Here is a 24,508-nt window from a genome sequence, read left to right as displayed (position 1 = left end):
GAGGAACAGGATCAGCAACAGGCCAGGGGAGGAATAGGATCAGTAACAGGCCAGGGGAGGAATAGGATCAGCAACAGGCGAGGGGAGGAATAGGATCAGCAACAGGTGAGGGGAGGAATAGGATCAGCAACAGGTGAGGGGAGGAATAGGAACAGCAACAGGTGAGAGGAGGAATAGGATCAGCAACAGGCGAGGAGAGGAATAGGATCAGCGACAGGTGAGGGGAGGAATAGGATCAGCAACAGGTGAGAGGAGGAATAAGATCAGCAACAGGCGAGGGGAGGAATAGGATCAGCAACAGGTGAGGGGAGGAATAGGATCAGCAACAGGTGAGGGGAGGAATAGGAACAGCAACAGGTGAGAGGAGGAATAGGATCAGCAACAGGCGAGGAGAGGAATAGGATCAGCGACAGGTGAGGGGAGGAATAGGATCAGCAACAGGTGAGAGGAGGAATAAGATCAGCAACAGGCGAGGGGAGGAATAGGATCAGCAACAGGTGAGGGGAGTAGGTAGGAATGAGTTTAATTGAAGGAAGCTAATGTAGAGAATAAAGTGGTTAGTTAATGATTGGTTTTGTTTATGCGATTAAATGGGTTAATTATCTTAATTGAGCTCATTACAATGAAGGGGTTCTTTTGAAGATATGGAAGGAGGCAATGAGGGAGCTAATGAATATGAAAAAAAATAATTTGGGGTTATTTAATAATAATAAGGGATGAGAGAGAGTTGATGGTTATAGAGGGTTTAATTATGTTGAATGAGGTTGTTATGATCATACTGAAGGAGCCAATGATATTTAGGAGAAGTTAATTAATGATGAGAGGATGATATTGTGTGTCAGTTACAAAAATGCTGTAGTTTATATAGTGGTTACTAGAATGCTCTCTGTATTGTATTGTGGTTACCAAAATGATCTCTATATAATACAGCGTTCACTAGTGTGCACTCTGTATTGTATGGTAGATACTAGGATGCTTTCTTGTATATTGGTCACTAGAGTACTTTCTGTATTGCATATTGTTCATTAGGAAGGTAGTATTGTATGGAGGTCACTAGGATGCTCACTGTATTATATATATATATATATATATATATATATATATATATATATATATATATATATATATATATATATATATATATATACATACTATATGTATATACAGTATATGTATATATATATATATATATATATATATATATATATGTGTATATATATATATATATATATATATATATACACATACTATATGTATATACAGTATGTATATATATGTATATATATATATATATATATATATATATATATATACATATATCACTGATACTGAATTATCATGCAAAGTGGTATATTACCTGTTTTGTGTTGCAATACATTTTCGTGGGAGTATTTTACATTAATTTGAACAGAAAAGGCATTTTTTTGAATTGCTGATGCTAGGGTTTACAAATAATCACAGTTAGATTTATAATTATGCTTTTTAGCTTGGAAAGCAACACCTGCAATCGAAAAGAGGTACAGAAGTCATTGGAACACCTTCTTGGGGGTAAGGGCATACCCATTACCATTGGACCCTAAATTCCTTTTTTTTTCTACTGCTTGGAAGGCTTTAGAACCAGTGGGAGATTGACAGTGGATGAGCCCTAGTTAGAAGGATCTATCTGATGGTGGCTAGGCTTCATGCAATACCAAGGATTTTCCAGACCAAACTAGTACCCCATGAATGCTAAGCCTGGCATCTTCCTGCTGCTGGGTTAAGCTGCACAACTCACATAAGTGATGTGTTTACTCCACCCACTAGTGTGCTGATTCTGCCTACTTGAGTTTGCTCTGCCTACCAGTACAGTGCTTTGCCTACTTGTGTGTTAGCTCCATACTACTGTGAGAGGCTACACCTGCTGTTGCTGTGAATCTGCCTACCATTGTGTTGCATTGGTCTCATTTATAACCAATGGGGCTAGGACTAACAGCGTGCTAACAGTGTACTAGCCCTGCCTGCATTTGTGGTGTCCCTGAATAGAGTTGATTTGGTCACGCCTACACATGGCCACTTTCAGAAATTTCCATGGCCATTTTAAGTTTCCAACCGCCCCTGTTTTTAGCATCAGAAAATTACACATTTTTGACTGGTTCTCTTTACTTGCTCACTGCATGAGCTATATCTGTGAAGAAGGAATTGCCATGGATGTACTTTGCACAATTCTCTCCTTTGTCTACTACCTGTTAATGTAAAATGGTGACAAATTGCAACAAGCAAAACATTCATATATTTATTGTTACGACGCTGCCTATGTTTTATATGTGGCAGCAGTACCGGCTTTAATCCACCAGAGGTGCTGCTGTTCTGCTCCTGAGCTTGCACCATGCCTGAAGGGGTTAACCTCCTTGCCAATTAGAACTGCACCTGGCTCTCAGCTCCTTATACCTGCCTCAACCTGTGCTCAGTGCAGTTCATCCGTGTATACCTGGCTGCTGCTTGTGTCCCCCTGTTCTAGTTTGGTTCTGCTGATACTTGATCTCCCGTTGTGACCTTGGCCACACCTGTTCATATCTATGTTGGGAGTTATACCTATTTATGAAAACCTGCATGTTCTTTGAACTGATTCTGTGCTCATATATTTTGCCGGAATAAAGACATTTGTATTATACTTCCGTGGCCGCTTCATGAGTTTACTAGGAATCATAACACGTATCTTTAGGTGCACCTATTGCATTCATTCTTCAAAACTGTGGGCACATGGAAGAGCAGGAGATTAACTTATTAATATTACACATTGGAGGATAGAACCAAAATCCATAACTTTGGTAGGAGCTGGAGGGATGGTATAAATACACTTACTTATGAAACCAATTGTCATCACAAACGTCAGATTGGATGATTGCAGAATGACCTCTCCTGCTGGTACTTAATGCATTAGTGATGTTGCTATAGTATATGTAGTCACAGCCATCAATTCACATTACATATTTGATATTTCCATTTGGACGGTGTTCAAAAAGGATTTTAAATGGGAAAATTACAGATGTTTGTATTTAATTTAACTTAATTTAGTTGAAATGATTCTGTATTTGCATTTCGTATTTGTGTTTGCATTTATTATATTTTACATTGTAAATGTAACTTTTGCCCTTATAAATGACACTGTCCAAACATTATTCTCTGCTGTGCATATGACAAATAATTACATTATAATATTGGCAACAAATAGTGTAATGCCATTTGTGCATTAACTAGTCAGGACACATCTCAACCCTACACTAGTTTCCCAAGACATGCTCGTCTTGTTGAGCTGGGTGTACTGTGTGATGCATCTGACTGAGCATGGACAAGTCAATGCTCTTTTCATGCGTTCGGGGTGCAAATTTGTCCAAAATTGTATCAGGCCCTTTATGTTCTTTTCCAGCATTCAAATATCCAGGTTTTCTCATGTTGTTGAGTTACTTTATGATCTTGCAGTTTATAATTGTAAAATTATAATGTACCTGGTCTCCTTCCAGGTTCTGAGATATGCCGTAGGTTGTAATATCTTCTTCAAAGACTATGACTCTCCCAACATTGGAATGTCTTGGTGCTCCAGCTATATAGAGGGAGGAGTGTTTTCCTTGTGCTGTGGTTACACTGTATCCTGTTCACAATACCATGCAAAAAATATATTAAAAACTTACTTATGATTAATTTCTATTGTTGACAACAAGTGTCCTGGTTGTCTAGTTTTCAAAAAAAAATAATGTCAACATTGTCTTCAAATTTCATTAGTAAATGTAACGTAGACCTGTCACCTAATCATAAGGTTAATTTAGAGTTGGACACAAGTCCATTAGCCCCATGTAAAAATGTCCTTTGACCCATTGCACATGCAGACAAATTTAGAGTTACACATAACTTATACTTGTGGCAACTTGGTTCTGTAGTGTAGAGGTGGATCGGGGCGTTGATATACAAATGCAGCACAGTAAGGGCATGAATGTACAAGTTAAGCACGCCCCTTAGAGATGTTTCTTATTTTTAGTTTAAAGTCTTTAATCTTTAGATATTATTTTTTTGGAGATGTATCCATAAGCCTTTGAGCAAATTTGTATGTTGATACATTTTTAATTTTTACTGTGGGTTTCAAGTAGGTTGTGGCTAAATTAAAAAAAAAAAAATGTAATTAAGCCAAGTCCGGGGGGTAAATGTATCATACCTCGGTTTTTACAACTCGCGGGAGTTCGGCGTCTTCGCAGCTTAAATTTAAAGCGGCGCTGCCTTGTAAAGGGAAGTTTCCCTTTACAAGGCAGCGCTGCTTTAAATTTAAGCTGTCATCCCGCCGAACTCCTGCGAGTTGACAAAACCGGAGATTGATACATTTACCCCCGGGTCTTTTTTCACATGTTATTCTGCCATTAACAGACATATTTAGTTTTATTTCACACTTTGATATATGTTTTTTTATTTATATATTTTTACATTTATTTAAATATATTTTTTTGGCTTTACACACAGTGGATAATATAGTTTAGATTTATGCATAGCGAAAACACTGACATTAACTTTACAGTAACCAGCAATCAATAAGAGTGAAGTTGTTGTATACATGCTATTTAGTGCACCTTACCTAAGTAACTGTAGGCTGCTGTCTTAGCATCATCCGATGACTCATTGAGAAATGTCACTTTGTGTGTGTCTGTACTTGTGGGATAAAGTATCAAACCACCAGACCAGTCAAAGGCACCGACTGTACCAAGCATCAGAGTATTCTGAATAAATAACAAATATGTTAATTGAAATCTTGTAAAACTCTCCATGCATAATGTCTGTATCTGACCATCTAAGGCCTGAGTCATTAAGGAAAGTAGTGCAAAATAAGGAGTAAAAGTTTTCTGGGACAAACCATGTTACAATGCAAGGGGTGCAAATTAGTTAATTATTTTGCACGTAAAGAAACTACTGGCTGTTTTTTCATCTAGCACACAAATACTTGATAACTTTATTTTTACACTGAAATGTAAAGTTGATCTAGGACATGTCCTATCCCAACTATAAATCTGCCCCCGCATTTAAATTTACCCCCGACTCCCCCTCCAATGCAACATGGTTTTGCCCAGGTGCAATGTTACTCCTTTATTATGCTTTACTCTCCTGACTCAGGCCCTTAGAGAGTAGGCATATACTTGGAGTAGGGAGGGTCTTGGATATTTGTTTGATTATTTTTTTAAATCCATATGAAGGGTGTAACTCACTTTATTACACAAAAGCATTGCACAATCTATAGTTGTTTTAGACTTGCAGCTTGGGAAACAAGCCAATAGATATTATAGTTCTGTGTTATAGATAGATAACAGAATTACACTGGTGTACTGATATAGTCCAACACTGGTTTCCAGACCGACTGGCACAATGTTATATAATGCACTGGGCGGGTGAGCAACACAGCCTAAAATTAGATTTCATATTAACTAGAACAGAGGAACACAATTGGTCACTGGAAGTCATTGTCTAACATAGTATTCCAGGCAGCTGGAAATAAACAAAATCGACTTTGATTTTATGAAACAATTATATATAGTCAACGATTTTGAGATTGGGTAATTAGATTTGAAATTTGTACTCATACCTTGTCCTTCAAATGAACTGCAAATCCAGTTTGTGCCAAGTCAAATTCCAATGAATCTCCCTTAGTACCTGTAGAAAAACACTGTTTTAAATTACTTTCATTCAACAATATAGATGAAGAATATAGAGCTAAAGATAAGCCTCAAGTTAATTAAAGTTGAAAACTTAAAGACATATCAGGTTCATGTTTATAGTACAAGTGCCCAGGATTAAACATTCCTCCCTGTCACTGCTATTTGGCTGGGATCTGCTGTCCTCTGTAACATTGCCAGGAACAGGAACCCACAATCCAACTACTGGTGACTTGGTCTGTTCCTCAGTAATTCGAAGCATGGGCCCAGCATAGACCAGAACCCCCTGGAGTAAGATCACCAGATCATCTGACTAGTCAGGAACACAAGGGCAAGGCTGGGTTAGGGGGCAGGGAGGGCATCTGACCCCCGGGCCATTCCCATAGTGGGCTAACTTGGGCTGGGTCACTGGGCCACCTGCATATTTTTTTCCTTTAATATGTTCCTAATAGGCTGCTGAGTCGTGTCTTAACCCCAGGCTGAAATTTGCCAGCAAGTCCCTGATTGTAAGGGGTCATGTAGGAGGATCTGCATAACCATGACTATATAAACTGTTTGAATACTGTGGTTCTCTAATTACTACATTCTTTTTGTGTGATATTCAAAATGCTGTGGTCTATAAACACTTTTGTTTAGCTATGTCTTTGCAAATAGTCAATTCTCAACATTTTTCAAAAATCTTCTAGACACACTGATCAACTGGCGGTGTTATCATCTCTATAGTCTTGCCTTCTATTCCAATCAGACGCTGCTGCAAGGAGGAAATGAGTCCGTCCAGTTTGGAGTAATCATCCACTCTTATCACGTGATCCTTTTCCTCGGTGGCTATAAGTTTCAGTTCACCATAAGCCTCGGTACGGTTGAATACTGGTCCAACCTGTACAGATTATCAAGAAGAATACATTTCTCTGCTATGCTGCAATTATTATGTTGTTGTTTTAAGCATTGATGCCTTCAGCTATAAATACTGTCAGTGACCAGCTTGTCTCAGGGGTTAGAAAGATCCTCTTACCAATGTATATCATTGTGATGGCAATTAAAGGAGGGTCCACACAAATATATCTCCTAATTTAAATGTGTAAGGCGCATTTTCTGAACATATTTGTTTTAATATACTGTAATACCTGATTTGGGAAGTTTTTGAGATATAAACACCACTGGATGCAGAAAACACAGACTTCCCTTACAGCATTATCATGAAGGACCTCTTATATGTGCCCTGGCACAGTCTCGTTTTTCTCTTGGCATCACTGGCTTTGGGAGCTTGAAACCCCAGTGATGGCATGAAAATGACAGGGCGGCTACATGACCTCCATTGTTCAAAAGGTTTCACATGGAATCCATCTGTAAACAATGAAGGTGTGCGAGCCATTAGATGCACTCTGTTGGAGAGTGTATTTAGCCAATGATGCATCCCAGGTAACATTTTCTTTAAAATAAATGCATCTGATTTAAATCATGTTTGTGCCAACCATAACTTTGATATGAACAAATAGCAAAATTTATTGATGTATCAAACAGACCTGTAAAACATTTTGTGCAGCAGGATTAGTGGTAACTATACTTTAATCTCCATCCACTTTCACAATAGCCCCAATTACAGAATTTCATCTACAAAGTGTGGTCAAGGATACAACTGTACTTGACCTAAGGGCACCAAAACCATACTCTGAATTCACTAGTGATATCTAGTGTTATGAATTAGTATCTCCAAGAAGAGACTAGCAATTTCTAATATTCTTATTTCTACTCAGAAAATACTTGAACTATTTTAGAATGATTATTTTTGCTTGATATGATAATTTATTATTACCCCTCAAGACTTACAAAGTCTGGCATACAAAGTTCCCTTTGATTGACAATATGTCAGCAATATATGTAGTAGATTGGCAGCATATCTTTCATGAAAGCAAAGGTTGCTTGTAAAACTCACTCCAATGATAAATCGTTCAATGCTCTTCATCTTTGGAGAATTAATGACTGTTGTTAAGTTCACCGGATCCATGAATATATCTCCATCTGTCAACACCAAGATTAATTTTGTGGCATTTTCCTTAGATCCATGACTTTCATTGAAAATATTGTTTCTGTTAAAAGAAAAATCCACAGTAGACATTTACTAACTAGCAACTGATTAGTTGTGTGACTTCAGCTCTATGCAAATGTTAAATAAAATGTTTTACAAGAGCTGTACCGTGCCACATACTAAATTATGTAGAAAAAACAGGATTATAGGACTGCTCAGTTAAAAGCACATTACCGCCCCCTAACCCCGCTATGACAATTATTATTATAGCATTGTAATTTTTATCTACTCTTATGGAGACCCTGCACATGGCCAATATCCCTGCTCCAAGCCTATGTGGTAATGGATTAAACTCGTCTGTAGCAAATGTATTATGACTTTCTGAATAAGCCTCAGGCCTTATCTGTATGGAATTTGTATGCTCTCCACGTGTTTGCGTGGGTTTCCTCCGGGTGCTCCAGTTTCCCCCCACACTCAAAAAAAACCCCCATACTGGTAGGTTAATTGGCTGCTAACAAATTGACCCTAGTCTGTGTGTCTGTGTGTGTGTGTGTGTCTGTGTGTGTGTACATTAGGGAATTTAGACTGTAAGCTCCAATGGGGCAGGGACTGATATGAGTGAGTTCTCTGTACAGCGCTGCGGAATTAGTGGCGCTATATAAATAAATGGTGATGATGATGATGATGATTGTGTACTGCGAAAACCATTTCAATAGTATAATAGTCTGACATGCATCATTAACACATGGTGAACAATGAGGGTAATAACAATAAGCATGAAATGACTCATCTATGGTGATATGAACAGTAAATAACATGCGATTAAGCTGCAAGAGATTGGTTACACTTTTACATTACAATGTATTATTCCATTGTAAATTTTTATTTTAATACTGGTTGCATAATAAACTGATTTCAAGGAGTAAATGGTTACGTTCTTTTAACTGACACCACATTATATAAGGAACAGAAGAAGAATGTTTTACAAGGAAAATTATTCTAGCAGCTGCATTCAAAATAGATGGTATTGGTGAAAGTCTGCTTAAGGGTATTGCAATAGTTAATACTGGAGACTATTAGTGCATCTAGTAAAGTTTTTGCAGTGTCTTGGGTGAGATATGTGCATATTCTGGAAATATTTTTTAATTGATGCACTAATGACTATTGCAATTCCCTTCTTATTGGTCTTCTCATAACCAGACATTCATCCTTGCAAACTATTTTGAATGCAGCAGCTAAATAAATTTTCCTTGTAAAACATTCTTTTTCTGCTACTCTGCTCTATAAGTCCTTACATTGGTTGCCTGAGATTTATTGAATCCAATATAAAAACTTCTACTAACACAGAAGTTCATAAACAACACTGCAGCAACATACATTTCTTCACTTGTTCCAAATTATTTACCAACCCCACACCTCCATTCTGCATAGGATCTGCATCCCTCATCTACACTCACCACTGCCCCCATTCTGTGGAATGCCCTCCCTTGCACAACAAGACTTTCCTCTAGCCTCCAATCCTATACTCACTCAGGCAAATGCAGTTAGAAAGTAAAACAATACATTTATTGTAATACAAACAATTACTAGAATATTATATACACACAGTAAATAAATGCCAGGCAGGTTTACCACATCATCTGTCGCTTACCCCACTAGCTTAAGAAGTTACAGTCACATGAATGTCCTGATTTACAGAATCCAAAAGCCATGAATTTTTCTCAGCTTCAGATGTAGTCTATTAGTAGAGAACGAAAACTCAACACCAGCTATCCTGCAACTTCCAGAAAAATCCTCAGAATCAATCTCCCTCCTCCCCTCGAGTGATTCCTAATGTCCAGGTTAAATTTTCCACAGTGCATTCCCCTCCCCGGGCAAACTTCTGGCTCTCTCCCTCTTAAACATTGGTGGGTCCTGGACTAGGGGGTTGGAGGGGGGAGTGGAGATGAGCTGTAATTCTGCAGGGGCTCCCCTGCTGGGTTCCAGACAAATGTCTTCACTATTCCTGTGGAGGACAATGGATACTAATTGGCCTATCCCACCTCAAGATAGCAGTCAGCCCCTCCTGAAATAAACCCCTTATATTACTTTGTGATGTCACACCGTCACCAACTTTTCCATGTTTCCTGTAGAAAACGGAGGGGGAGGATGAATGTAGCTACAGCCCCATCACCTGTGTCATAGAACCTGATCCTTACCCATAACCCACCTCGCTTCACTTTAATAACAGCTTCACTGCAATATCAACAATATACAATAAACAATATAACTAAGTGTGCTTTACAAAATATGATGATTCTAGAAGGTAATATCACCGTAGAGTTTAGGTCACATTAATACTAGAAAAATATCCAAAGGAACATTTTAGATAAAAATTTTAGGTGAAAAAAAAATATATGATTGAAAAGTGGGAGATGCCATGTGAATAGCAAAAGTGACGAATGTAGAAATTAGATGGGAGAGGTTTATAAATATAGATTTTTCTTAGCATTTGTTGAAACATAAAAAAAAGGTTTAATTTGTTTTAAATTTTCATAGTGTACTATTTTTATAAAAAGTTTAATTCAGTGTGGATATTCTTGCCAAAATATTAATACAATTAACCATAGGATAAAAAGAACAATAATTTTAAATTAGACCAGAAGTCAGATATTTTAAAATAGGGTATGTTCTAATACAATATGCAGATTAATGCACTATATTACATTATAAAAGATTTTATAATGATAAGAATATTATTCATACTCTATGAGGTTCATATTCCTTCGGATTACTGAATTACCGAAAACATCAACAAGGAACCAATTAGCGACTGATTAACGTACAGACTTGAAGGATGCAACCTATTCTAGTGGCTTCTGTTAATATGGCTATACTGTTCTTGAGCAAGTTCTTTTATCAGAAATAAACGTGTTTAGCTATTTAGTGGCACCATTCATGTTACTTGTCGGGAGATTGTAGTTCCCGGGACAGAGCATTGTATTGTGCTGTATAGAGTTTGGCAATTAAATGTAGCTTGTCTTTTTCACCCTATATTATATATCTTCACCATATTGATTTACAACTAGCAGTGGAGACGTAGCTACATGTATATTAGCCAAATTTTCCTAAATATGATGTAAGTTACAGATAAAAATTTTTATCAAAATAAATGTGTGTTTGAATCTAACATGATCCCATTGATTTTACTTAGATATAAATTGAGGAGAATTGAACTGATTGGTAAAGATTGAGCTCTTTAAAATGGGCATATAAGGTGTTATCAATAAGAGGATCTGCAACAGGATCCGGAAAAAACACTACATATCAACATTAGTGATCCTCGCAGAGATTTCGAGTGATCGCAAACACCCTACAATCTACATTGGTGTAAGTGGCTATTATTCTACCTATTTGTTGCATGTTATTTGATAGTTGGCATGCGGACGGCAGTTGGAGTAAGCTGTACACTGGCTCAGCTCTTAGCCCAAGCTCCCACTTTTCCTTATTCTCGCAAATATAACGCTTTGGGTATTTCTGAATACTGTTGGAAACGTCACAGCAGTGCCGAGGATCGACTTTATACTGAAAAACAAGGCTGTTTTAGCATCTACAGAACTACCATCTCTGTCCAGCTGTGGGACCCACAGAGCTAAACTGTCATTGCTGTTTCAACATCTGTTCAGCTGCCACTGAACTCAATTGTGTTTGCAGTTACCATCTCTGTTTGGCTGTTGGACCCTCCGCACCCAACTGTCAGCATCCTCCTGGACCTTATCGTGTCAGAGCTGCAGAAACTGCCTACTCCATTAACCCCAGCCAGGTGGCTGTAAAGTATCCTTCATCTTTTCCATAGCTCCACACAATTTGGATCATTTGTTCCTTTCTACTGTATCATCACCTACCCTAGCTAATACACATTTATTCACATCTCTCCATTATGCACCTACTCAAATTACAGTCTCTCCTATTTACTGTCACCATACTTCTCTCCAAACTCCTCTTCTTTCTCCATCATCCTATTCTTTCCTTCCCGGTTATGATTTCCACTTCACTACTTCCCTCCTCGCTTGTCTGTACATATGAACTGTTTTGCCTCCTGGACACACCACACTCACCAGCCTACATAAACAGAAATAAACCTCACACCCACAAATCCTCCTCGCATGTCCTCTTTCTCACCCTGCTCCTTCTCATGGCTGCTGGTAATATCTCGCCTAACCCTGATCCCTGTACAATCCCCATTATCTGATCATGCTCCTCGCTGTACCCTAAACCTTTCCATCCATCCCGTTCTTCCAATTCTGACAACCTTATCCACATATCTCCACTACCCTTAACTAATCTTTTCTTCTCCTGTGCATTATGGAATGTCAGATCTGTTCATAGCAAACTTACATCCATCCATGATCTATTCATTTTTAAATTCCTCAACCTCCTTGCCATTACAGAAACTTGGCTCACCTTCTCTTACACTACATCCCCTGCAGCTCTCTCCTATGGGGGACTCTCCCTCAGCCACACTCCCAGACCCAGAAACAGACAAGGTGGTGGAGTAGGCATTCTACTCTTTCCAAGCTGCACCTTCTGAACTCTCCCTCTCATTCTCTTCCTGTGAAATCCACACTATTTTATCCTCTCCACCTTTGTGTTGCTGTCATTTATCGCTACCCATGTCCAGTTTCCCAATTCCTTTTTAACTTTGCAGCCTGGCTCACTTATTTCCTATCCTTTGACCTGCCTTCACTCATACTAGGTGATTTCAACATTCCCATTGATAATCTCACTGTCGTTTCTGCCACTAAACTTCTTTCAATGCACATCATCTCCCACCTACTGTGATGGGCACTCCGTTGACCTTGTCTTCTCCCGCTACTGCTCCAGCTCTAATTTCTCCAATTCAGCCTTCCCACTCTCTGACCACAACCTCCTTTCCTTCAGCCTCACCTTACCCCATGCCCTTCCCCCTGCACCCAAATATACACGTACACAACGAAACCTAAGTACTCTTGACCCAATCCACTTCTCATTTTCACTAGATCAACTATTTTCTCCAATGACTGCATTGTCCTGTCCTAATCAAGTTGCCTCTTTCTATAACAAAACACTCACTTCAGCCCTAGACAATGCAGCTGCAGCTACTACAAATAGTCTCTGACGATCGAAATCCCAGCCATGCACAAAAAACAGAAAAAGTGCTTCTGCACTGCAGAGTGCAACTGGAGGAAATCTCGTTCCTATCCCGATTTCCTCCACTATAAATTCATCATGTCATCTTACTGCACTGCCCTTTCAATTGCCAAACAAACAGTCTTCTAACCCGCATCGCCTCTTTGCCACCTTCAACTCACTTCTCTGCCCACCTGCACCTTTTCCACCTTTCTCCCTCACTGCCCATGATTTTGCCACCTGTATCAAAGACAAAATTGACACAATTTGACAAGATATTTCCTAATACCAAATTTGCCAAATTCCATTCACTCCACTCACTCAGCCCACCTTTACATACACTCCCCAATCCACCCTTAATTCATTCTCTCCAATAACTGAAGACGAAGTCTCTGCACTCATCTTGTCATCTCACCCTACAACCTGTCCACTCGACCCTATGCACTCCCAACTACTCCGCTCCATCTCCTCCACTGCATGCCCACCTCTAATTCACCTCTTCAACCTGTCTCTCCTCTGGCACATTTCCATCCTACTTTAAACATCCGCTCATCTGACCTATTTTTAAGAAAAAAATATCTCGATCCAGTCTCTCTCTCTCCAATTACCGCCCTATTTCTTTCTTCCCCTTTGCCTCTAAACTACTTGATCGATTAATGTACAAACACCTGTCTAACTTTCTCTCTTCTCATTCCATTCTTGACTCTCTGCAATCAGGCTTCCACCCCCAACATTCCACTGAAACTTTTCTCACAAATGTGATCAATGATCTACTTACTGCAAAATCTAATGGTAATTTCTCCGTACTCATTCACCTACACCTGTCTACTCCTTTTGATACTGTTGATCACCCTTTTCTCCTACACACCCTTTACTCGATTGGCCTTTGTGACACAGTCCTTTCCTGGTTCACTTCCTACCTATCGAACCACTTCTTTAGTGTTTCTACCTCTACATCCTCCCCTCCGCTCCCACTATCTGTTGCGGTCCCACAAGGCTTTGCTATTGGCCATTTACTTTTTTCATTGTACACCTCTTCTCTTGGGGCACTAATTCACTCATTCGGACTCCAAAACCACCTCTATGCTAATGACATCCAAATCTATATCTCTTCCTTTGACCTCTCTCCTTCTATAATATCTTGTGTAACCAACTGTCTTTCTTCTATCTCCACATGGATGTCCCAACGCTACCTAAAACTCAACATGTCCAAAACAGAGCTTATTATCTTCCCTCCTGTCAGAGTCACCACGTGTCCTCACATCTCCCCCACTATCAATAACACCCCAATTTCCTCAGTCTCCCAAACCTGCTGCCTTGGTGTCACACTTGACTCCGCCCTCTGCTTTATTCCTCACATCTAAACTCTCTCCCATTCCTGTCAACTCCACCTTAAAAACATTACCAGAATACGCACTTCTCTTACTCAACATGCTACTAAAACTCTTATCCATTCTCTCATCATCTCCCGTCTTGTTTATTACAACCTCTTGCTATCTGACATTCTTGACACCCATATATCCACACTTCAATCCATCCTAAATGCTGCTGCAAGACTGATCTTCCTCTCTCACCGCTCCACATCTGCTGCACCACTTTGCAAGCCCCTACACTGGCTCCATGTGTCATCCAGAATCAAATTCAAATTACTCACCCTTACCCTTACCTACAAAGTCCTCAACAACACTACCCCTGCATACATCTCAAATCTCATATCAAAATACTCTCCCCATCCGCTCTCTTAGATCTACCTCTGACCTGCGCCTTGTCTCATCTCTGGTAACCACCACTCAGTCCCGCCTACAAGACTTCTCTTGTGCTGCTCCCCACTTATGGAATTCAATAACACGCTCATTCAGACTTTCTCACAACCTTCAAATCTTTAGATGCTCTTTGAAAACCCATCTCTTTTTTTAGAGGTGACCTTATCCTCGATAACACTATTCACACTAATGCACCCTCACAACTATCCCAATCTCCACTCTGAGCTACACTTGCTCCTCTTGTTGCAGCTGTGTCCTCTTCCCCTTAGAATGTAAGCTCTCTAATGAGCAGGGTCCTTCAAACCCTTTGTTTTCATGTCTCCATTCATTTTATCAGCTTTGCCTGTTCTTATTTTACGTATGTCCTGTTTTTATATATGTCCATGCCTTCCCTAATATATGACATTGCGGAGCACTGTGGCGCCTTACAAATCAATGATAATGAAAATAATAATAGGATACACTTTCTAGGGACTTCCTAGGGACAATCTGCTTGTTTTGTCCCCATTACTTGAGTGAGGATTCTTATAGCTTTTTAAATGCTGATCACAAAATAGTAGCTTGCAATGAGGAATCCGAACAAGGATGAAACAGGCTGTCTTTAGATGGATGTTCCACAATATGTGGAACATCCATCTAATGTCATTGGCAGTCAGTTAAAATAGCTGTACTGTACTGTAGTTCAGCTCTTTATGCTTCCTCCCTCAAACTTATTCTCTCACATCTAAACCATCTAAAATTTGTGAACAATGGTGGTAAACGACACAGAAGAAATGAGGTGTGTCATCACACCAAAAACAAGGTTGTCTGGAGGATCTACTGGATTACCATGTCTGTATAGCTGTTGGACCCACTGAGCTCAGCTATCATTGCTATTGCCATCTCTTTTCTGCTACTGTACTCACTGTGCTCAAATGTCATTGTTGTTGCCATCTCTGTTCGGCTGCTGGATGCAGTCCAAATGTAAGTGCCCTGGATCATGTGTCCCAATGGATTTAAGCTCCCACCGACTGGATCTTGTGTTCTCCTACTTCTGCTCCATTTCCACTTTTACCAACTTAGTATTCCTGCTCTCCAACAACCTTTCCTTCAGTCACACATTACCTCATGAGGTAATCCATCGTGCACCCAAATCTACATACAGCGACCCCTACATTTTCTTAACCCAATCCACTTCCCATCTTCACTAAAACTACTCTTTCCTTTTCCTAACATGCCCTGACCTGGTTGCCTCTTTCTACAACATCACACTCACTTCAGCTGTAGACAAAGCAGTTCTAACCACTACAATATTTGAGTTTTAGATTGTCTTTGGCACTCTAAAACTCAAATATGGCACACCTATCAGACCCGCTACCTGCAAACCAAAAGTTTTCCTTCACTGGTTGAAATAATGCTCCAGCACCAAATTTATTCACAATAAATTTACCCTTTCATCTTACTGCCTTTTCACTTGCCAAGCAAATATACTTAATTTTTCTAATATTCACACAGTCTTCTAACCAACAACGCCTATTTGCCACCTTCAACCTACAGCCCATGACTGTACCACCTACTTAAAGTATAAAATCAACTCCACATGCCAGACATGTGCCACACCCACATTCTCCTGTGTTCCTCAATTTACCCTGAGTTAATTCTCCCCCACAACCATGAATGAAGTTATCATCTCATCCTACATCCTACCTCCTTGACCCTATTCTCTTTAAATATCTGCACCCCCATCACTGTATGCCCATCTTTTGCTCACCCATTCAACCTGCCTCTCTCCACTGTCACATTCCCATCCTCCTTTAAACATGCACTCATCTCATTAATCCTAAATAAATAATCTCTTGTCCCTCCCTCTCTCTCTCCAAATACCACCCTATTTCTTTCCTCTCCTTTTCCTTCAAATTACATGAGCAGCATGTGCACAATCACCTACCTCACTTTGTCTCCTCTGCCTCCCTTCTTGACGAAAATGGGCTTCTACCCACAATATGCCAATGAGACTACCCTCACAAAAGTGATCAATGATCTTCTTGCAGCGAAGTCTAAATGTAACTTCTACATAAACATCCTAATGGACCTCTCTGCTACATGACTTCATTGGTTTTGCATGTCACTGCAGTTCAAAGTTTTTGACATCAAGGTATACTCTCTCTGTACATGCTTGTTATAGGAGGACAATACTCACAGGACATGGAGAAGAGCGGACGCCGTTTTTGTTACTTTCCCCACTTGCTGGATCTGTTTAACTTTATCTAGAATATAGTTGCTATCTCGAGAACTGTCTTCAAGGTCAAATTCTGTTTGGATTATTTCCCCATATTGGACAACAGCAAACTCACACTGAGGAAAACAAGATACTACAATCAATAAGGCAAATAAATGAACTGGTGGTTAAGCCAAATGTTTTAAAAAATCTAATTTTAGCTATGGAGGTAAGAATACTGATACCCTGTCTAGAGCTTTATTTGATTTTAATCCATCTTTGTAGATGGAACAATGTGACTTGTTCAAGGTCAAGGTTCAGTCCAGGATGTCTAGCAAGTCTCTCAGTATCATTGATCATTGGAATACAATCAGTACTTTTAAACACTGAGCTACTTTTATATCATATTTAAATGCTGCTAATATTATAGATATTATAGAAGCAGTAATAGTTGTTATATCGATTGTAAGCTTTCTTCTCATAACCAAATTAATAATATTTCATCACTGGGACATAAAATAAAACGTAACAAACCTCTGAACACTTTTCCCATATTTTTGTTATCAGGTTGGATATAAAATCCTTTGCTTTCTGGAAATCTTCTTTTTGTATGCTCCCTGAGCCATCTAGAACAATGGCTATCTCCGTCCCTGTCAAAAATGAAACAATTGTGTTTACAACAGAATTAGTAAACATGAGGTCTATAGGTGAATGCACATCAACACTAAAAGAAGTTTACACACATATCCCATTCACACGAATAAAAGATAACAACAGATAAATAATAAGCAGCTATCAATATGAAAGACTGTTCAGGAAATAAGAAAGTTAAACTTTCACTATCGCCCATAAGATGCCTTGTGTGGCATTTTCAATCATTCTACTTTCTTAATACTTCTTATATGGCAGGAGAAGGGAAATGTAGTGATGTATATTCAGTTTGCACAACTTTTATTATTTTCATTTGAGAAAATCGCTTCTCACTGCTCATGACTGCTGTCCACTGTGTTAGTTTACTTAGTTTACTTAGTTTACAGCGAAGTAACAACAAGTTTAATTTGAGCAGTGTTCGTAAATGATTTGATCAAAATATGAACAAATACCTCATGTTTTCATTTTGCTAGATATATATATATACACAGTGTTAAGTACAAGCGCCGACAACAAGTGTCTTTATGTTCAGTGATGATCGACAGTTCACGAGAGATACATAGCGCCTTGTGCTGAGTTGAACTTACACCAGTTTGCATAGCGCAAATAACATTAAGTTACAAAAATTTGCGCTGCACATGCCCAGAAAAGAGAATGCATATGTGAGTATGCAGAGTTGCTTACATCTGACACTTGCTCTTCCTTACAGTCAGAGAGGCAGAACGTGGAGGGAAGGACAGTCTAACAAAGGCCAGCATCATGATTATATTGATTAAGCAACATCATTTTTGAGTGGGACTAACCTTAAACAAGATTCCTGATGATGAAATCATAGAGACGTCTCAGTATTTCTTTTACCAATGCACAAATGTGGACTGTTGTAATTTGGAACCCTGTGTACAACAATCTTGTGGTTACAGCCCAAAAGTGGACCTGAGACTGTACTAGTGTACACTTGTGGTTTTCTCTGTTCTATTCCATTATTATGGGCTTTTTGTGTTGTTGCACTACTGTTCTACGACTTCCACATATATCAATAAATTAAATATTTAACTAAAAAATATGTAAATATATAAAAATGAAGCCTAGATTATATTAAAAAAAACAGATAAAGAAAATTACTTACCACCTTCTTCATCCTCGCTGTCAGTATCAAAATTGTTGTTGTTGTTATTATTATGGTTTGCATCTTGCCCATCACCATCCTTTGTTTCCATTACGGTCTCATTAAAACCTACACCTAAGATGATAGGAATTGATACATAAATATTCATATGTACGAGGGGTGAATGTAGTCATTTAGCTTCTGTGGAACACAGTTGTAATAATAAGAGAAATATCTCAGTGTATCCCTTTGTACATAGTCAATTATCAAAAATCTTCTAGACACACTGATTAACTGGCGTTGTTATCATCTCTATAGTCTTGCCTTCTATTCCAATCAGCCGCTGCTGCAAAGTGGAAACGAGTCCGTCCAGTTTGGAGTAGTCATCCAATCTTATTATGTGATCCTTTTCCTCGGTCGCTATAAGTTTCAGTTCACCATAAGCCTCGGTAGGGTTGAATACTGGTCCAACCTATACAGATTATCAAAAAGAATAAATATATCATCGACAAATACTTAAACTCCTCTGCTAGACTGCAGTTATGATTTTGTTGTTTTAAGCATTGATGGCTTCAGTTATATATACTGTCAGTGATCTGCTTGTGTCACGGGTTAGAAAGATCCTCTCCCCACCAACCTGCGCATGCAACTGCCAGACAGATCTCTGGAACAACTAATAGGCAGAACTAGAGCCCCACAGGAACCAAATGTATGCAGTAACTGCATCTCAGACCTCTTATATGTGCCCTGGCACAGTCTTGTTTTTCTCTTGGCATCACTGGCACTGGGAGCTTGAAACCCCAGTGATGGCATGAAAATGACAGGGTGACTGCATGGCCTCCATTGTTCAAAAGATTTCATATGGAAACCATCTGAAAAGAGTGAAGGTGTGCGAGCAATTAGATGCACTCTGTTGGAGAGTGTATCTAATCATGATGCATCCCAGGTAACATTTTCTTTAAAATAAATACATCTGATTTAAATCTGATTAGTGGTAGCTATACTTTCATCTCCATCAACTTTCACAATAGCCCCAATTGCTGAATTTCATCTACAAAGTGTGGTCAAGGATACAACTGTACTTGGTCTCTAGGGCAGTGATGGCTAACCTGTGACACTCCAGTGTTGTGAAACTACAAGCCCCAGCATGCTTTGCCAGTAGATAACTAGCTGATAGCTGGCAAAGCATGCTGGGACTTGTAGTTTCACAACACCTGGAGTGTCACAGGTTAGCCAACACTGGTCTAGGGGCACCCAAAACATACTCTGAATTCTGTAGTGATATCTAGTGTTATGAATTAGTATCTCCAAGAGATTAGCCATTTCTAATATTCTTATTTCTACTCAGAAAATACTTGAACTATTTTAGAGTGATGATTTTTGCTTGATATGCATTATAATTAATTATTACCCCTCAAGACTTACAAAGTCTGGCATACAAAGTTCCCTTTGATTGACAATATGTTTGCAATATATATAGTAGATTGGCAGCATATCTTTCATGAAAGCAAAGGTTGCTTGTAAAACTCACTCCAATGATAAATCGTTCAATGCTCTTCATCTTTGGAGAATTAATGACTGTTGTTAAGTTCACCGGATCCATGAATATATCTCCATCTGTCAACACCAAGATTAATTTTGTTGCATTTTCCTTAGATCCATGACTTTCATTGAAAATATTGTTTCTGTTAAAAGAAAAATCCACAGTAGACATTTACTAACTAGCAATTGATTATATTTCAGCTCTTCGCAAATGTTAAATATTTTCAATAAAATGTGTAATAAGAGCAGTATCCTGCCACATACTAAAAGATTTAGAAAAAACAGGGTTATAGGACTGCTCGGTTAATGGCACATTATACCCCCCATCCCCTAACCCATTTATGACATTTACCTTGGTATTGTAATTATTATCTACTCTTATGGAGACCCTGCACATGGCCAATCTCACTGATATGAGCCTCTGTGGTAATGGATTCAATTTGTCTCTAGCAAATGTATTATGACTTTCTGAATAAGCAGCATCCTCAGGCTTGTGTACTGCAAAAGCCTTTGCAATAGTACAATGGTCTGACAAACATCAATAATATAAATGGTAAACAATGAGAGTAATAATAATAAGCATGAACTTTCTCATCTATGGTGATATGAACAGTAAATGACATTTAATTTAGGTGCAAGAGATTGGTTATATTTTTACACTACAATGTATTATTGCATTGTACATTTTTATTTTTAGAGCTATGGAAAAACTGGTTGCAAAATAAACTGATTTTGAGAAATAAATGGTTCAGTTCTTTTAACAAACACTATATTTAACAACCACTATATTAACAAATATTATATTATATTACTATATTATATTACCCCTTAGATCTGTTCTTAATGCTGCCGCTAGGCTTATTTTCCTTTCTCGCCGCTCCTCTTCTGTCTCCCCCCTCTACCTAGCCCTTCACTGGCTCCCATTCCCCTTCAGAATCCTCTTTAAGCTCCTCACAATCACCTACAAGGCCCTCGCCAACTCCACTGCGCCCTACATCTCCACCCTCCTCTCTATTCATGCTCCATCCCGCCCTCTTCGTTCTGCCTCTGACCGTCGCCTCTCTTCCCCCCTTATAACCTCCTCCCACGCGCGTATCCAAGACTTCGCCCGCGCTGCCCCCTCCACTGGAACAAGCTCCCTCCCTCCATCAGAACTTCCCCTTATCTGTCCAGTTTCAAACGGGCCCTAAAAACCCACCTTTTTCTTAAAGCCTTTCTGTCTCCCACTTAACTTCCTACCTTATCTTCTGCCTCCGTCCCCCTACTCTCCCTCTCTCCCCTGTGTCTCTCTGTCTGTCCACCCCTCCCTTTAGATTGTACGCTCCTCTGAGCAGGGCCATCTCTCCTCCTGTTTCCACCACTTATAACTCTGCTCTCCAGCTACTTTGCCCTCCTCCTCGAGGGTCCTCCACCCTACGTCCACTCTCGCTCCCTCCTCCCCTGGGGGTCTCCCTGTCTTTCGCGCCCTCCTTCTTGGGCCCCATCGTTTGCGGATCCTCCCTCCCCCTTCCCCTCCCTCTCTAGCTGTGCATTGAGCTTACTGAGTTGCTGTGCTTACTGTTTACTGTACTGTGCTGTCTCCCATTGTATTGTAATTTGTTTGTCTCTGTACGGCGCTGCGGACGCCTTGTGGCGCCTTATGAATAAAAATTATTAATAATAATAATAATAATAATATTATATAAGGAGCAGAAGAAGAATGGTTTAAAAGGAAAATTAATCTAGATCCTGCATTCAAAATAGATTGTATGGGTTAAAGTCTGGTTAAGGGAATTTCAATAGTCAATACTGGAGTCTATGGGCCTGATTTACTAAGGAAAGTAAAGCAAAATAGGGAGTAAGTTTGCTCCTGGATAAACCATGTTAAAAAGCAAGGGGTATAAATTAGTTTATAAGTTTGCACATAAGTTAAATATTGGCTGTTTTGTCATGTAGCACACAAATACTCGATAGATTTATTTTTACACTGAAATTTAAAGTTGATCAAGTAAAGCAAAGAGAAGGAGTAAGCTTGTTCCTGTACAAACCATGTTACAATGCAAGGGGTGTAAATTAGTTTATTATTATGCACATAAGCAAAATACTGGCTGTTTGACCTCAACTATGGCACACCAATCAGACCCGCTACCTGCAAAAGTGTTCCTCCACTAGATGAAATATTGCTCCAGTGCCGACTTTATTCACAATAAATTAACCCTTTCTTCTTACTGCCTCTTCACTTGCCAAGCAAATCTACTTCATGTTTTTAATATCCATCCATTCTTATAACCAAATATTCCTTTTTGCCAACTTCAACTCACTTCACAGACCATGACTCTGCCACCTACTACAAATATAAAATCAATTCCCTTTGACAGGATATCTCCACATGCCAGCCCCACAACCACCACACCCTCTCCTGCATTCCTCAATTCAGGTCTTCCGCTCATCCTACATACAACCCCCTTGACCCTATTCTATTTAAATATCTGACCCCCTTCACTGCATGCACATCTCTTGCTCACCCATTCAACCTACCTCTCTCCATTGCAATTCCCATCCTCCTTTAAAGATGCACTCATCTTACTTATCCCAAATAAATCATCTCTTGTCCCACACTCTGTCTCCAACTACCCTATTACTTTCCTCCCCTTTGCTTTCAAACTACACGAACTGCATGTGAACAACCACCTACCTCACTTTGTCTCCTCTCCCTCCCTTCTTGACTCTCCAAAAATGGGCTTCCACCCACAAATGCCACTGAGACTACCCTCACAAACATTATCAATTATCTTCTTGCAGTCTCAGAGTCACTTCTCTATATGCATCCTAATGGACCTCTGCTGCATGACTTCATTGATTTTGCATGTCACTGCAGGTCAAAGTTTTTGAAGCACAACGAGGCCTCTCTCTCTGTACATGCTTGTTATAGAAGGACAATACTCACAGGACATGGAGAAGAGCGGACGCCGTTTTTGTTACTTTCCCCACTTGCTGGATCTGTTTAACTTTATCTAGAATATAGTTGCTATCTCGAGAACTGTCTTCAAGGTCAAATTCAGTTTGGATTATTTCCCCATATTGGACAACAGCAAACTCACACTGAGGAAAACAAGATACTACATTCAATAAGGCAAATAAACGAATTAGTGTTTAAGCCAAATTAATTTTAGCTATTGAGAAAGAAAGAACAATGTTTAACAGACCTTCTCACAATATATAATCAAAATGGCGAGACTATTGCTAAAATCTATGTGTCAGTCACTGCTGGTTTAATGTGTGGGGTCTCTGTTGGTATAATGATGTACGGAGGTACTAAGGAGATAAGAATACTGATTCCATGTCTGAAGCTTTATTTGATTTAATCCATCTTTGTAGATGGAACAATGTGACTTGTTCAAGGTCAAGGTTGAGTCCAGGGTGTCTAACAAGTTCTCAATATCATTGATCATTGGAATACAATCAGTACTTATAACCACTGAGCTACTTTTATATCATATTTAAATGCTGCTAATATTATATATATATTATAGAGGCAGTAATAGGTGTTATATTGATTGCAGGCTCTCTTTCTCATAGCCGAATTAATAATACTTCATCACTGGGACATAAAATAAAATGTAACATACCTCTGAACACTTTTCCCATATTTTTGTTATCAGTTTGGATATAAAATCCTTTGCTTTCTGGAAATCTTCTTTTTGTATGCTCCCTGAGCCATCTAGAACTATGGCTATCTCCGTCCCTGTCAAAAATTAAACAATTGTGTTTACTACAGAATTATTAAACATGAGGTCTATAGGTGAATGCACATCAACACTAAAATAAGTTTACACACATACCCCATTCACACGAATAAAAGATAACAGCAGCTATCAATATGAAAGACTGTTCAGGAAATAAGAAAGTTAAACTTTCACTATCGCCCATAAGATTCCTTGTGTGGCATTTTCAATCATTTTATATCTTTAACACTTCCTATATGGAAAGAGAAGGGAAATGTACTGTAATGATGTAGATACAGTTTGCACAACTTTTATTAGTAAATGTATGGTAACCACTATCGCTACTCACTGCTTATGGCTGCTGACCACTGTGTTAGTTACTTAGTTTACATTGAAATAACAACATGTTATATTCAGTAGTATTCTTAATGATCTGATCAAAATTTGCTAGATACACACAGTCAGGGGCGGATTCTGCTGCCTGTTGCTGTATGGACTCTCACAACACTGTGTGACAGACAGGAAGTCTCACTTCACTTCCTGTCTAATCTGAGAAGCAACGCCGTCCAGCGCAACTAAAGGTAAGTGAGGAGGCTGCCTATACAACACTATAGGGAGGGGGGCTGCCTATACAACACTATAGGGAGGGGGGCTGCCTATACAACACTATAGGGAGGGGGGCTGCCTATAAAATACTATAGGGAGG

General features: G+C 39.1%; 1 protein-coding gene across 2 annotated transcripts in view; it reads right to left on the bottom strand.

Annotated features, from left to right (window-relative positions):
• ITGAE (integrin subunit alpha E) overlaps positions 1 to 24,508 on the bottom strand; it is an 84,311-nt gene that overhangs the window by 24,376 nt on the left and 35,427 nt on the right. The window contains exons 1-8 of one of the 2 annotated variants that reach the window (XM_075196943.1): positions 18,578 to 18,687; positions 17,335 to 17,450; positions 16,783 to 16,937; positions 7,600 to 7,753; positions 6,396 to 6,543; positions 5,597 to 5,664; positions 4,598 to 4,739; positions 3,486 to 3,628 (exon numbers count right to left, since the gene is read on the bottom strand). In XM_075196943.1, the coding sequence (XP_075053044.1) occupies positions 3,486 to 3,628; positions 4,598 to 4,739; positions 5,597 to 5,664; positions 6,396 to 6,543; positions 7,600 to 7,753; positions 16,783 to 16,937; positions 17,335 to 17,450; positions 18,578 to 18,668 (1,017 nt within the window). In that variant the 5' untranslated portion in view covers positions 18,669 to 18,687. Of the gene's footprint in view, positions 1 to 3,485; positions 3,629 to 4,597; positions 4,740 to 5,596; positions 5,665 to 6,395; positions 6,544 to 7,599; positions 7,754 to 16,782; positions 16,938 to 17,334; positions 17,451 to 18,577; positions 18,688 to 24,508 lie in introns of those variants that run through there. The other variant, XM_075196942.1, reaches the window with a different exon arrangement.

This window comes from Mixophyes fleayi, chromosome 2 (genome assembly GCF_038048845.1).
Source record: "Mixophyes fleayi isolate aMixFle1 chromosome 2, aMixFle1.hap1, whole genome shotgun sequence".
Taxonomy (NCBI): Eukaryota; Metazoa; Chordata; class Amphibia; order Anura; family Limnodynastidae; genus Mixophyes; species Mixophyes fleayi.
Note: the sequence above shows the minus strand (reverse complement) of the source record. Positions and strands in the feature narration are given on the sequence as shown.